The 16,026-nt window shown below is 32.4% G+C and overlaps 1 protein-coding gene across 2 annotated transcripts in view; it reads left to right on the forward strand.

Annotated features, from left to right (window-relative positions):
* LOC145688437 (ADP-ribosylation factor-like protein 16) overlaps positions 1-2,044 on the forward strand; it is a 124,752-nt gene extending 122,708 nt beyond the window's left edge. For both annotated transcript variants that reach the window (XM_081762668.1, XM_081762669.1), the window contains exon 3: positions 1,477-2,044. In XM_081762668.1, coding sequence (XP_081618794.1) covers positions 1,477-1,659 — 183 coding nt within the window. In that variant the 3' untranslated portion in view covers positions 1,660-2,044. The remainder of the gene's footprint in view (positions 1-1,476) is intronic.
* Positions 2,045-16,026: the final 13,982 nt, after the last annotated feature.

Below are 16,026 nucleotides of genomic sequence, written 5' to 3' on the forward strand. Positions count from 1 at the left end.
AACATTCCAGCTTTCGGGTGTAGAAGTTCGTCTACCACTACTGGGGAGGTTACCGAAACATGTAAATATAGTCCAAAATGACCGATATTAGTGTCAAATCCATAGTTTTCTCGGTCGCTGAGATAAATGGTGATACTCCCACAGGCGTTGACTTCCAAATGCAGCCCCCATGCGAAGAATGGATATTTCAGCTAGTTTAAAATAAAATCTTCCTTACATCTCGTTCTGTGTTCAGAAACGTTTTATCCTGAGCTTAAAAGAATTGAGTTTACAAAATTCAAACCATAAGTAGCTACTTTGGGTATGATGTTAGTTTATGATCATTATTTACATAATTCACTATTTCTTTACTGTTATACCGTGTCAAAATTTTTGAAATAATGAACTTATGGATAACGTTTTCTCCCGCGAACTTTAGCGACCTCAATAAATATTATGTGTAGTCATAATGAAATTTTATTTTATCCATATATTTTAAGATAATTTTGTTTCACGAAATCTACTAAATTTTCAGGACAGTTATTGCTAACTGTATGGAGTTTGTGTTAAAAATATATGACGTTTTTGAACGTTAATCAAATAATTCTATAAACAATTTATTGGAACTAGGGTGCGCCCACCGATCTGCGCTTTTTCTGTCCTATCGAATGACCGACTTTTATTTTTATTTATTTATTTTGAAGATTTTCTCTTCAGAATGCTGCAATTATTTTTTTTAAATGTTAATGGGAAAACAGAAGTGGAACGTGCCGTTAATTCTCGAGTAAACTTGAAATATTTTTAAAAAGCTCGAAATTTCCCAAGCAGAAAAGTCGCTGAAGAAACTTAGATTTTCTTTCTAAAAGATTTGTTTTTCGAGCACTTCCATTTCTATGTGTGATTGTGTGATATTAGAGTATGAAATTTAAGGATGAACCTTTGACTATGTTTATTGTTTGATGAAGTTGCGCTTATATTTTCAGTTATTTACATAAAAATATGAAATGAAGATATGTTTAGTTATTTACATGAATGAAGTATTTATTCTACCGGAACTTAAGTTAGTAAAATATTAAATACTGTGTAAAAAGGAGCTACTATCTAGATCCTCAAGTAATTTCCTGGGAAGTATACTTCCATCGCCATGAAATTATGGAAAGAGAGAATATAGAAAAATGTTAAATAAACTCTATTTAATACTAGTATAATTAATTCTAATTTTAATATTTAATAAAAATAAACACATAGAAATGCTCCAAAGAAATTGTTTCACGAAGAAGTTCATGAATTACTTCAACAGTAAAGGAAATTAAATCAAACTAATATGCAATTCGTAAGTCAATTTTTTTCTGTTATCGTTCTTTTGTCATACATATGTTGTTCCAAATTCCATTCCTCAACTAATGACCACAGTTGTGAAGTACAAGCAGGTATCATGACCGTGAAACCTTATTGATAAAAATCTAAAGGATTCTTCTTGTATCTCTTCTGTTTCAGGTGTTGTTTGTGTTGGCTAAAATGGACGCCTCTTACCGACAGATGAGAAACGAAGCATTGCTTATGATGCAGCTCAAACGCTTAAAGACAGAAGTGACTAATGATATTGAGGTAGTAGAAGTTAGTGTGATGACAGGGGAAGGAATAAACCAAGTTCTCAAATGGTTATCAGGTGTCAAGTGAATAGTTTCGAGAGATCCGTTTTATGTTTATTTTATGTTTTATGGAATAAAATGACTCGAAATAATTAATTTTAAACCACTGTGTTAAATTATTGTGTAATTATTAAAATGCGTGAATTCTAAGAATGTTTATATGGAAGATATAGATTTCGAATATTGTAGAATATTACGAAATTATATTATGAACATAAAGTTGTGCGTTCCAAAATTATATTGATTCATTCTTCGAAGCTGTACGCTTCCTGTAACATTTCTCTCCCCTCACCAAATCCCCTAAATGTAGTTTTCATTCTTTATGGACACAATATACAGCAGGGGCGGCTTGCTTATAAGTGCTGCAGAGCTGCAGAACTACCAGCTATTTTAGTGGTATAAATGTATTTTCAGTTGAGTTGAATTGTGTTTAATTTAATCAAGGTAATAACATATAATGATGATATTTGGTCTAACAGTGTCCTGAAATTGTACTTTTGGATATGCTATATATTGTAGTATTACTGGAAACAACTTCTGAAGCTTAATAATATTGCAAGAGCTGTGCACGGATTGCCCTATGCTTTAGCATTGAATCCAAAATCTTCACCAGCCGCACTGTATTACGTTTTCCTTGTTTCTTGGATAGGATTTACTAGAGCTGCACTTCCAGCAGCTCAGAACTCACGAATACTTCGGAAGAAGCCGAAGACACACGACGTGATGTACGCGAGGCTCCCTTCTCTTGTTTTTGATAACGGTGTTCAGTGTAATTGTTGTGCGCTTTGAAACTAACAGTATTCCATGTTCAAGTTTGTGCAAATTTTCTGAACAAACACAATTTGTGTGACAATTTTAAGGAAACCATAAACCTTTTGGAAATTCTTCTAATTACCCCAACGACAATAGCTGAAGCAGGACGTTACTTCTCTAATTTTAAAATAGTTAGGTAAAACAATTTCGAGAAGCACAATATGTCAGGAAAGAATCAATGCTTTGGCTACCTTATCAATCGAGCGTGATTTCATATCCATCATGCCGAACTTTAATGATAGAGTAATAGGACATTTTGTACAGCAGAAGACATGTCGGATAGACTTTATTTACAAACGATAAAATATTTATAATTCAGTAGTATTAATAACATTTCTACCTGTAGATATTACGAGAATCCGAAATTGTTATGGTATCTGAAAACAGTGTTTCTTACGATATGGATATGGTATTTTTAAAGTTTGTTACACGCAACAGTGGCGTATTTAGGAGGGAGCTATCGGGCTCAAGATCCCCCGAAATTCATTTAAACTTGTAGGCATCCAAAAGGAAAAATTAAGTGCTTATTCATATGCTGTGTATAGCTCCTCCCGAAACAAAATCCTAAATACGCCACTGACACCCAATAAGCAAAACAATAGTGTTTTGGCTGCGATAGAGTAAAGTTGTATATATATTTGTTAATTTCAATTAAAATTGTCATTTACGTATAACGATTAGAGTGCTAAAAGATAAGCGGTTCGTGTACATTTCATAATTAATTACTGAAACGGGAAATTTAATATACAAAAAACAAACTGTGTAGAACTACCTCAGATTATGGTATCGAGCCGCTACTGATACACAGTAATGCCACATTAGTAGTCCTGAATATTGCGTGAATTGCATTTGATCATGAATTCATTTTCTTGTAAATTTGTTTGTTTGAACTCTAAATTAGACTATTTATTTATAATAAAAGAATATAAAAAACATACTTTGTTTTTTTATGATTATTTCGGTTCTTTGTTTATTACTGAAACCTTCGTTAATTCCTCTTCCCTTGTAATTAAAATAAATGAGTTTTATCCACACTATTTCTCTTCATATTTTGAAATTTCCAATATTACCTTTGGCTTCTAAAATTTTTGTTTACTAATTTGATTTTATATATATATATATATATATACACTAAAATAAAATTTTGAAAGTACTTAAAATAGCCTTAATTATATGGTTGACTGAGTATAGTTTTGTTGGCGAATTTTAGATTTGCGATAACGTAAATTTTGCGTATTCAGTATATAAACCTGCATTTGAAGAAGATTATATGTAAAATGTATTTATGTTAATTATTGTCCTGTAGTTCCAGCTTATTGTCTGTTGATGTATACATTATTTCAGATCAAGAGAACCCTGGTTCCAGGAATTCACAGATCACCCACATGGCTTGACCCTTGTCAGCTGGCCATAAATCTAAGAAAACAAGAGGCGACCCTCGGTTAGAAACAGAAAAAGAGATTGCCAAATGTCCCCTTTTCTCAAGATTTCTTTCAGTCTTGAATCACTCTTTGTTAGTATGTTCGGTTATAATTCGCTACAATGTCAATGTTTTTCCGACCTTGGTTAAGCAATAACACTCGTAACGAGCAATATTTGGATGGAAATCCGGGGCCTGGGCCTTCTTTGCCAAGAACTCCGACGAAAGAAGATAATGTAGTTAGGAGGGGAGCTAAGTTGCGTAAGCAAACGGTGATGTTAGTGAAAAATGTGAACATTTTTTTACGAAGTGTCATCGATAATGGCGGTTCCTTAAATTCCAAAAACTTAAATAAGTTATTAACGCAGGCGACTAGTGTTAGCATTAGTACTATAAAAAGAATTTGTGGGAAAATTGATGTGTAAAAATATTCACAAAAAAGTAAAACAAAAGCTTCAATTCAACAAAATTGACGATTTCACTCGTGATTTATTGCGACGCACAGTTTTTGAATTTTATAAGGAAGACAAATCTCCCACAACGGAAGCGCTAATTGAAGCAATGAGACTTAAGACAGCTGACACCGAATACAAGTTTTCATACGAACGAACTACAGTTTATCGCCTGCTACGAAGTATGGGTTTTAAATATAAAACCTCGGTGAAAAAATGTACTCGTAGTGAATCACCACATGCAATTGCATAGCGATACAGATACCTGCATAGTATTAATAATCTTCGTGTTCAGGGTTATGCAGATGTGTACCTCGACGAAACGTGGTTTGATAGTAACTCCTGTCGGATGAAGAACTGGACAGACGATTGGGACAGTTGTGCTGTAACGAGTCCTGGGAATAAAAGTGATAGAATTGTTATTCTACATTGCGGGGGAGCGTTCAGGTTTTATTGATGATGCGCTTCTACTAACAAAAACCAATGGCTGATGCTCCAGCAGATTACCATGATAGCATGAATGCAGGTATCCTTTAGAATTGGTTTGAGGAGAAACTATTGAAACGCCTTGAGACACTATCTGTAATTGTTATGGACAATGCCCCGTATCACAGTCGTGTTCGCAACCCAAAACCAACCTCTTTCTGGAAGAAAAGTCAAATTCTTAACTATATGACCTTGCATAATATCCCCATCCCTAATCCTGTACCTATAATTCCCGTTCTCCTTGAAGTTATAGAAGACAACACTTCTGTTACCGACAGAAATATATGCCAAAAAGTTCTTTTTTCTTTTTCTTTTCTTTCCTTTTTTTTGGAAAGTGAAGAAAAGCTGTAATTTCCTTTCTTTCTTACTAAATGATCTATTCGATATTGACACACTGTAAGGTAAACGCGCCTGAATTCGACAGGCACCCGAATTCGACATACCTGTGCTTAAATGTTGTGAAATAAGCTTAAGATGTCATCCCTGCGATCGTGAATAGAAGTGGCAACATTATGAGAGTGTCTTTTCTCGTGTCAAAAGTGCGGTTACAGTAGATGAGTCATACGCATGGAGAAAAGAAGTATATTGTTGTGTGTGTCATACAGTCTTCGAGAAAAAACACATAATCTTAAGAAAATCATAACACGGCAGGTTATTTTGGTAAGACTTTTATTAAAGTTAGGTTTGCTTCAAGCAAATAGTTGTACTTTAATGTTGTAAAGGAGTTTCAATCAGTGCGTTTTGTTTTCTTCTGTGAGGACAAAGGTTGTGATGTAACATGAACGGGGGGTTGTCGAAAACACGAGCCTTTATTTGTAACGTGAACCGGATTTCGACAAGGTTGTCGAATTCATGCTCAGTAGTGCAAATATAATTTTAACTGAATATCTAAACGTACAAGTATGTTCAAAGTCTTTCATAAAGCTATTTGTTGCATAATTCTCCGATAGTTGTAACCTCAATTCGACATGGAATGTCGAAATGAGGTTCCAGCATGTCGAATTGAGGATCATCGAAGTAACTACTCAGTTCAGAAAATTTAAGTTGTGTTCTTTTGCCCGTCTGATAATTTGTGCACAATAATAATACAATATTTGAAGCTGAGAAGAGATTACTACTAATAATAATGCCGACGTAATGTTTTTCATGGATATAATTGAAGGTGTCGAATTCAGATACCGCAACTGTCAAAACCAGGTGAAGTGTGTCGAATTCGGGTTCCATTAGCGAGTTCCAGTTTCATAAAAAATTTTAACATTAGCATTTGAGTCTTGAAGTGACCTTTAGTATTAGTAGAGACTGTACATTTCAAGGGGAAAAAATGGGCCAACACCGACCAATATTATGGCCACAATAGGCAATTGATTGTGAAAAGGATCCTTAACCTGTCGAGATCCGGTGCGTTTACCTTATATATATGCGGTGGACGAATTAAGTGCAAAATACGGGCATATTGTACTACGTTTACCACCTTACTACTGCGTTCTCAACCCCGTCGAAATAGTGTGGTCAGAACTGAAGGGTAGGGTTTCGTCTCAAAATTTAAGGAAACGACCAGTGGGGGAAGTAATAAAACTTCTTAAGGAGTCGTGCATTCATGTGATGCCCGAAAAGTGGATAAATTATATCAAACATGTAGAAAGCATTGAAGGAAGCTACGAAAACTTTCAATCTATTTTGATGAAAAGATTGAAATCTGTAGACAACTAACAGATTCTTAAGATGAGAGTGATGATAGCTCATAAACAAGAAAGGTAAGAGTTTACTACATTTTGATCGCACATATATATTAATGTTGAAATAATAATAATAATAATAATAATAATAATAATAATAATAATAATAATAATAATAATAATAATAATAATTATTATTATTATTATTATTATTATTATTATTATTGTTACTAGTAGTAAAAGTAGTAACGACAATAGTAGTATCAGTAAAATGGCTATTGCACACTTTTATCATATTCGTGGTTCTGACTTTGATTTCCAGGAACAATTTCCGTTATTCACTTCACATTTTGAGACGAGTGGAGGGCTTTTTTTAAAAAAAAAATTAAAAGATAGTGAGCCTGGTCTAGAGATCCAGAAATAAAGGCGATGGAAGTCATGTACTGACATCACCCACTAAAAGTTGGCTAGCTGGCCATAGACATTCATAGGCTGTATCTCCAGGGAGTTTGTAGTAACTTTCAGCCACTGAAACTAATAATAATAACAGTGGTACCCATCCTTCAAGTGCTTGGGCGCAATCATTCCCCAAATTTCCCGTTACACCCAAAATAAGTAGTGGTGTATCCCCTCCCCCCAGAAAAAGGAAAAATAAGGATAAGAGTACCCATACTAATTTACATCCCAAATAATAGGACGCTATTTAACGTGGCAACCAGTGCTAATTTCTATCTATACAAAATCAATCTAGATTTCCTTATGCCTCCCTGCACAATTTTGCTCTATCAATTAAAAGAGAATGCATTCTTTTCTCTAACAATTAATTACTTTAAAATGCTATGTTCTCCTTTATAGGTAACGTTCTTAAAGGCACCATTAAGATATAATTAAACCGACTGTGCTACTTTATATGAAATATTTTGTCTTTCAAAAATAAAATAGTAATCTTATGGATGCAACCAGCACCTAAAACCCGCCTATGGACACTCCTGAATAATAATAATAACTACAATAATAATGCTATGCTAAATCTATCACAACAAGTAATAACTGTCTATTTTTCGCTGGTTTTCCTTTCTTTTTTCTTTCTTGTTTCTTCTACCTAATGACATCGGACATCTGGCAACAACCACCAACTTCCGGTCTAACAAGGGGTGGGCTGCCCTTTTGGTAGTGATGTGAGAGAAGGTTCACATGTTTTGGAATTTCCTATATTTCTGTTTCAAAATGCAGTTTTCCAACTTTTTCACTTTTTTCGTATATTCCAAAAGTTCAATTTTTCGTGTACTCCAGTCTGCTTATAAAGTGGATGTTTAGTGTGTGTGTTAATTTGCAAATGCGAATTCGAAATTTTTGCTTATTTTCGAATAAATTAATGATTTTAAAAATCCAGAAACAGTAAGATTTTGGTCCTTGAAATCCCTTGTATGTTCTTTAACTCTGGGTGTTACGTCCCTCTTTTGTCATTTCTAATAAGTTTTTTTTTTTCAAATTGCCAAATAAGTATCTAATGTATTCATGTAGTAACTTTTAAATTTAGTGAAATTATTTTCGAAGTTTAATGGAGTTTTGGTGTGACTTCTACTCGTTTTTAGCTACTTTCTGCAGAGTAGTCTATAATAGAAATGTTGACTCGAAAATAACACCTGATTGTAGTGGCTGGGAGTGATGTAAACAAAAGAGAACAATTAAAAATGGTGATAGTAGGTGTGGGGAGAATCCTTTGAGGGTATGTAAACAAAAAAGAGAAGGATAATAATAGACAATAAAAGTGAAATCGTGTATACAATGCTTATGGGGAGAAGGGCTGTTGTTGACTTGCGACCCTTGAATACTAAACAAAAGAAAAGAGAAATCATGCATACAACGCTATGCAGGTGTATTTTTAAAAAGAATAATTGGGGGTGAGAATGCTTGTTGTTGACCTGCGAAAGATGAATTGTAAACAAAAAGAATAGTACCCGATGTTGATAGCATGGGAGGATAATATGTATACATTGCTTTCCGGTGGGATGTTTATGAAAAATAATTTTAAAAAAATCTTGTTAGAACCCGGCGGCCGGTAGCGGAAACGCGGCGCAAGCGGGAAATACCCGCGTGAGCGGACGCGATCGCCGGACGTCATTTGAGTTTTTTAATTTAAATATTGATTTTTAAATTTTATATGTATAGTTTTGTTAGCAATGGAGAACCGTCAGTTTGTCGAAGACATTGTTGAGAAGCGTAAGTTAAACGATAAGAATGATACTTTTTATAAAAAGAAAGTAAAAATAGAACACTATCCAAATTCTCCCGATTCATCATTTAACGAAACGCAATTAGAAAGATATGAAAATGATAATGTAGAAGTTTACCCATGTTTATCGTCTGATAGTGAAGAGACAAACGATTTACCCGATGGCGAAGTGTACGAGCTTTCGGAGGATAACTTGGATTCTGAGGCGGAATCAGACGAAGCCATGGTATCAAATGTGGGTACGCCGCTACCTTCACCTGCTTCAACGGTATTAGGCTGGAAGTGTGAATGTTGTGTTAACTACGTGGATGTGAACTGTATTAGAGACTGCATTGTGAAATGGAATCCAGATGATTATTTGATGTGTTATGCATGTTATTGGGATGATACATTTCGTTTGGGCTCATGAATGTTTTATTGTGATGACGATATTTTAGGCTTACGTGTTTGGTCTGTGCTGGTGAGTCCCCGTGTACAGGACGAATTGTTTGACATTTATGGAGAAACGCATACTATTGGACCATTAACAAGAGACTATTTTAATATTACATATGCGGAACTAACAATTGATGTGAATGCAAGAGAAGATTTTTTGCGTATTTTACTTCAAAAAGACACATCGAATTCGTATAGTGAAGTGTTTTAAGAAAACGTACTGTGCAAAATGTTTTCCGATAGTAGTGTCTGTGTATTATGTAGTGAAGAACATATTAGTGAAGTTTGTGTTTTTAAAACTATAAGTGTATACTTACGTTTAAACAATATTTCTTGTGAACATTGCGTGTTGAATGTTGAACATTACTGCTTATTTCTTCATGATATCGGAACTTTTGCTGTAGAACATTTATCCAACGAAATAACACTTATTGATTTGTTTGAAGTGCTTGAAGAACGACACAGTGAAATTTCAGGTATAAATTTTATACGAAAAGCTCGTAAATGTTTAAATAACATGGGATTTGTTGGACAAATTATTCCGTTTTTCTTGGATCGTAAACGTGAAATTCCACCATGTGTTAATGAATACATTATTGACATACAAGGTTTTTAAGATTTCAAATCATGAATTTATTATTCGTGAATTTTGTTTAACTGCATGTGATGATACAGTAAATTTGCATTGTTTAATAAAATCACCTGTAGAATACAATTAACTTCCGTTAGGTTGTCAAAAACAAATTGAATGGTTAACATTAAGCTTACATGGACTAACATGGAATGATAAACGCGGTTATACTGTTTCACACATACGTAACCTTATATATCAACTTTGTAAAGAAGATGCAACCTTTTATTGCAAAGGTGCAGAAAAAACACTTTGGATTAAAAATATTTTTGCATTAGCTAATGTTATTGATTTGGAAAGTAAACAATGTCCACCATTAGACACATTGCCTGCGAATGTATTTAATGATTATTGTACTTTTCATGAACAAAATAATAAATTTGAGAAAAAATCAGGATGTGCATACCGTAATGCACAACAATTATATTTTTGGTGGAAGATCCAAAGTACTATAATATTAACTAATGCATTTGCAAAGTTGTAAAAGGGATATGATATGTTCTTGTAAATAAATGAACAAGATTTAAATTATAAATAAAAAATTATTAATCTAATCTACTTGTTTTTTAAATATATTCATTACATGATTAAATACAATTTTATCATTTTGTTTAAGATTATTGCTTCTGAATAAATTTAAAAAGTCTTCAAAACTTTATTGGGCACAGTATGATAAAGAAAGTATAAAACAAAATGTCCACACAAGATTGAATTATCATCTTGGTATGCAGAACTATTTGTCAAATATATTATGCAGTTTTTATTTTAAAAAGGTTTATTTCTTTTGGAATTGGTAATGCTAGGCTATCAAAATAATAGGCTGTTTGATAATCATCAATGAATACTTACACCCAATGGGTACCGCCCGAATTTGAACTTTCCAGGTTTATGATAAGTCCAGCTGGAGGTTGCACACTTTTAGGTATTCTATCAACGGGATATATACCATGCACATATGTACCAGTAAGTTTATCACGAAGTAACACTTTTATTATATCGGTGTACATTTTTTCTTTTAAACACTTTACATCACCTCTACAGTTTCGTATATGTTGGAATACCTAGTGGGGTATATGAAATATTCTCATGAAATAACATGTTCATAACATTACTCACAGATTTTTTATAACTTTTCCAATAATGATGATTGGTGCTAACGCTAGGAAAATATGTTTGACACTTCATGGTATGATAACCTGCAACTCTTTGAAAAATAATAAGCAAAAATATTAGAATATAAAATATCTAGTGCACTTTGTACCAGTAGGGCATATTTAATTTATATGCTTAGAAGTGAACTGTTATACTTTTATTAAAATGATGTTTTTAAAAATTATCAGTATATATATATTTCTATCTTTATCAATTTGAATTAGAGAATCAAAATGAGCATATAAAACACATGCTATAGGCTCAGTTAAATTTTCAGAAAAGGAAACTAACATTTACAGGTGCATCACGCACAAGGTCCCACGTAAAATCATCTCAAGTTGCTGTAGGTGATAGGATAAATGCATAAAGAGTATGGCCGTGTGGGTATTCTTCTGGAGTAATAGTATGCGCATCATCTTTATAATATAAACCAGTACGGGAACAGAGATTGGTAACTTAGAAAGTACAAATCGTTTTTAAAATCTGGGGTGAGAGGAGTGGGAGGAAAATATTTTGATCCGACCTTTAGCTGCAGTTTGTTAACGTTAAAGTGTTGAAAATGAAATGGATTTAGTTCAGATTTTCCATTAAATGCTGAATTAGAAAAAAATAACGAGACCTTTAGGTACGTTACCCAGGAAAAAATTATCAAGTTGTACGAATTAACGTTTTCGGGAATAGTATATGTTCTTGTTTCAACTCTTGTAAGAGGATATATTGTTGTTTCACGATTCATGTTACTATTAATTTCCATTGCCAAATGAGTTGCAACATCGATGCGTAGTATATGTAGAGTAACATAATCAAATTTTACTTTATAAGAAGTATTTGCAGGAGACATTAAACAAAAAGCATCTTTACTTTGATGTAATTTTATAAGAAGATCTACTTTATTTACAATTGCTCTTGGCAATCCAGCAATATCAGTATACAACCGACCATACATTTCAAACGATTTACTCTTTTTAACAATTACTACGTTGTTAAGAACCTACATTATCAGCACTTATTGTATCAAATTGTTTAGCAGTATCTTTATACCACATGCCTAATTTCAAATGTGTATCAGAAGCATCACTGGAATAATTTAATAATGTTTCAAGGTATGCACGATAATGATAAAATCCTGATGAAGAAGTAATTAATTTATCATTTAATGAAATGTTAATTTGACTAAATAAAGAACGTAGGAAATTATTTGTTTGTGCTACAATATCATTTTTAGTTAAAGACGTATCATCAGGTTTTGTAATTTTGCAACGTACATAAAGATAAAGATATGCAGTATGAATAAATTCCCATGTTTCACCCGGAATAAAAAATTCAATAGGACCATCAGAAGTTAATGTTTAAATTGGTCGATGTTCAGTAGTGATGGAAGATTCAATTGCGGTTTGTGTCATTGGAGTACTAAATAAATCAAAATCATTGGTGCAAGTAGTAGAAAATGGATCGATCTGGGCCAACCTAGGCTATACTTGGCCAACTCAGGAGCCCCTGGGAAATTGAGCAACCTGAACCGTCAACCCACGGTCTTTTACGACCTCCATTTTAGGGGTGAATTTGTTCCCTTTTATGAGCACTTTTTAGAGGGTGTACTCGTTCTCTTTTATGAACACTTTTTAGGGGGTGAATTCTTTCCCTTTTATGAGCATATTTTTCAACCCTTATTTTATCATAGCAGAAATTACATAAGATTCATTCCCTTTTATGAGCAATTTTTTCAAAATAGCGGACAATGAACTTAGCAATGGGGTACGAACACACAACTATTTAACATAGCAGGGATGTATTCGTTCCACCCCTATTTTAACATCTTACATAGCAAAGACTACTAAGACAATAATGAGGGTGTACTCGTTACCTTTTGTGACTCTTGTATTCTTTCCACACCTATTTTAACATAGCACTGATTTCGTTCCCAACACTTAATTGAACATAGCACATTACACCGAGACTACGAAACATAGTGAAGATTAATGGGTGAAATCGTTTCCATCCCCTATTTTAACATAACGAACATACCAGAGAATATGAAATATAACAGGGGTGTATTCGTTCCCTTTTATGAGCATATTTTCCAACCCCTATTTTAATTACGAACACACAGCACAGCGGGGTTCATTTTTCAACCCTTATTTTACCATAGCAGATAAAACATAGCAGGGATCCACCCCTAATTGAACATAGCACATTCGTTCCACCCCTATTTTAACATAACAGAAATAGCAGGGGTGTACTCGTTCTAACCCTCTACAGCAAATATAATCATTTTAGGATTGAACTTGTTCTAACCTCTATTTGAAAATAGCAGAGATTATTTAAAGATTGCAAAGGAATGTAAACTTTCCTGTTTTGTTATCAGTTACATAATAACTTCCGCCATATGTTGATAATTCTCATTACGTCATTCATCCGGATTTTAAAAACGTTGAGGTATTTTTCTCTTTAACAGACAATACTGATTTAATATTATAACTTGCCATTCAACAATAGGATTAAAAAAGGGGGAAACCCCGACCGTGACTCGATGACATCATCTCTATTGCGCAATATTACGCAATGCAATCACACAGGTATATGTTGATCGCTCGCGATCTGTCTCGTCATTTAAACCTTGACCGTGACTCGGTGACATCATCCCTATTGCGCAATGCAATTACAAAAGGTTAAAAGACTGATCGAGAAGTTTTTTGTAATCAGTTCCTTGTTGGTGTTTGAGGTGTAAAGTTCAGGTGTTTATATTGGTGTGGTTTTGTTTTTAGTTGTCTATAGGTAAGACATAACAATAATATATAAAAACTCACTTCTGAATTATTATAGTAACATTGCGTTATTTAAAAAAATGGCAACGAAAAAGGTTAAACCAAATACTATCAATTTATCAACTGATACTCTATTTAATAATAATTTGAGAAAAATCATTTTAAAATGTGATAATATTTTAAATGAGGATAGTGGATGCTTTTTAAATAATAAAAAATACTGTTTAGATATATTAAAACAGGAACAACATAATACGTCTTTTAAAGTATTTTTTCTTTGGCTACAATTTTTGTAAAACCAATAGATTTAGAAACATGTAGATTCTTTGTAAATAGTGGTAACGAAATCATTTTACCGAGTACAGATGTGAATGCTATAATTGAAAAACTATTTAATAAAATTTTAGTTGAACAAGAAAACAGAGCAATTAAGAAATCAGGGTGGTCTCTATGCTCTCAACCTAACCATCTCTTAGAAATTAAAATCAGTAAATATGATCCCCTGACCGCATCATCTTTTATAAAATTCCCTCAATGGATTTTATCCACAAAATGTGTTATAAATATTGAAAATAACGATAATAGATGTTTTATGTATTGCATTATAGTTGCATTATATCCCGTAAAAGAACATCCACATCGTGTAAATAATTACACACAATATATTAATACTTTATTACCGTTGTTTGAAAAAACGAATATAAAATTCCCTGTTGAAGTAGCACACATAAACAAATTTGAACATATGTTTAATTCTGTATTTACTAAGGAACAAATTTCTATTAATATATATGGCATTGTTAATGATAATGAAACAATTTTTCCGTTACGTATAAGCGAAAACACAGGTGTATTTAAACATATAGATTTTTTGTATTGTGAAGAAAATTTCAATAGTCATTATTGTCTTATAAAAAATCTCAATGCGTTATTGAAAAGTCATAAAGAGAAAACTTATGTAAAATTGCCTCAATGGATTTTATGCACAAAATGTGTTATAAATATTGAAAATAACGATAATAGAAATTTTGTATATTGCATTCTAGCTGCATTATATCCAGTAAAAGAACATCCACATCGTGTAAATAATTACATACAATATATTAATACTTTATTACCGTTATTTGAAAAAAGAACATAAAATTCCCTGTTGAAGTAGCACACACAAACAAATTTGAACATATGTATAATTCTGTATTTACTAAGGAACAAATTTCTATTAATATATATGGCATTAATTATGATAATGAAACAATTTTTCCGTTACGTATAAGCGAAAACACAGGTGTATTTAAACATATAGATTTTTTGTATTGTGAAGAAAATTTTAATAGTCATTATTGTCTTATAAAAAATCTCAATGCGTTATTGAAAAGTCATGAAGAGAAAACCTATGTAAAATTGCCTCAATGGATTTTATCCACAAAATGTGTTATAAATATTGAAAATAACGATGATAGATGTTTTATGTATTGCATTCTAGCTACATTATATCCAGTAAAAGAACATCCACATCGTGTAAATAATTACATACAGTATATTAATACTTTATTACCGTTATTTGAAAAAAACGAATATAAAATTCCCTGTTGAAGTAGCACACACAAACAAATTTGAAAATATGTATAATTCTGTATTTACTAACAAATTTCTATTAATATATATGGCATTAATTATGATAATAAAACAATTTTTCCGTTACGTATAAGCGAAAACACAGCTGTATGTAACCATATAGATATATTATATTTAAACTCTCATTATTGTTTAATTACAAATTTAAATGGTTTAGTTAGATATCAATTAGGTACTCATCAAACATTTATTTAAAGACGATGTTTAGTATATTTTTATAACAAATCAAAATTAGATGAACATGAGAAATTATGTAAAGAACACACTCCAACCAAAATTAACATGCCGAAACAAGGAGATGTTTTAAAATTTCGAAATCTGAAATTGTTATTACAGAATGATGTCACAATAGTTGCAGATTTCGAAAGTTTATTAAAACCTATAAATAAACAAAGTGGATCTAATACAATACAAATTCAGGAGCATATACCATGCAGTTTTGGTAACGATTAGGTTTATGTCTGCTATTGAAAATGAATTAAGAAAAATAATAAACATATTAGATCAACAAAAACCAGTAATACCATTAAATAGTTCTCAGTTACAAGAGTATAATATATCCACTGAATGCTCTGTTTGTGATAGTAAATATATGAGTAACAGAAAAATTAAACATCATAACCATTTAACTGGGGAATATATTGCCACGGTGTGCAATAATTGCAATTTGCAAATTAAACGTCAGAGTAATTTT

Source organism: Thermobia domestica, chromosome 6, assembly GCF_964235325.1.
Source record: "Thermobia domestica chromosome 6, izTheDome1.hap1.1, whole genome shotgun sequence".
Lineage (NCBI taxonomy): Eukaryota > Metazoa > Arthropoda > Insecta > Zygentoma > Lepismatidae > Thermobia > Thermobia domestica.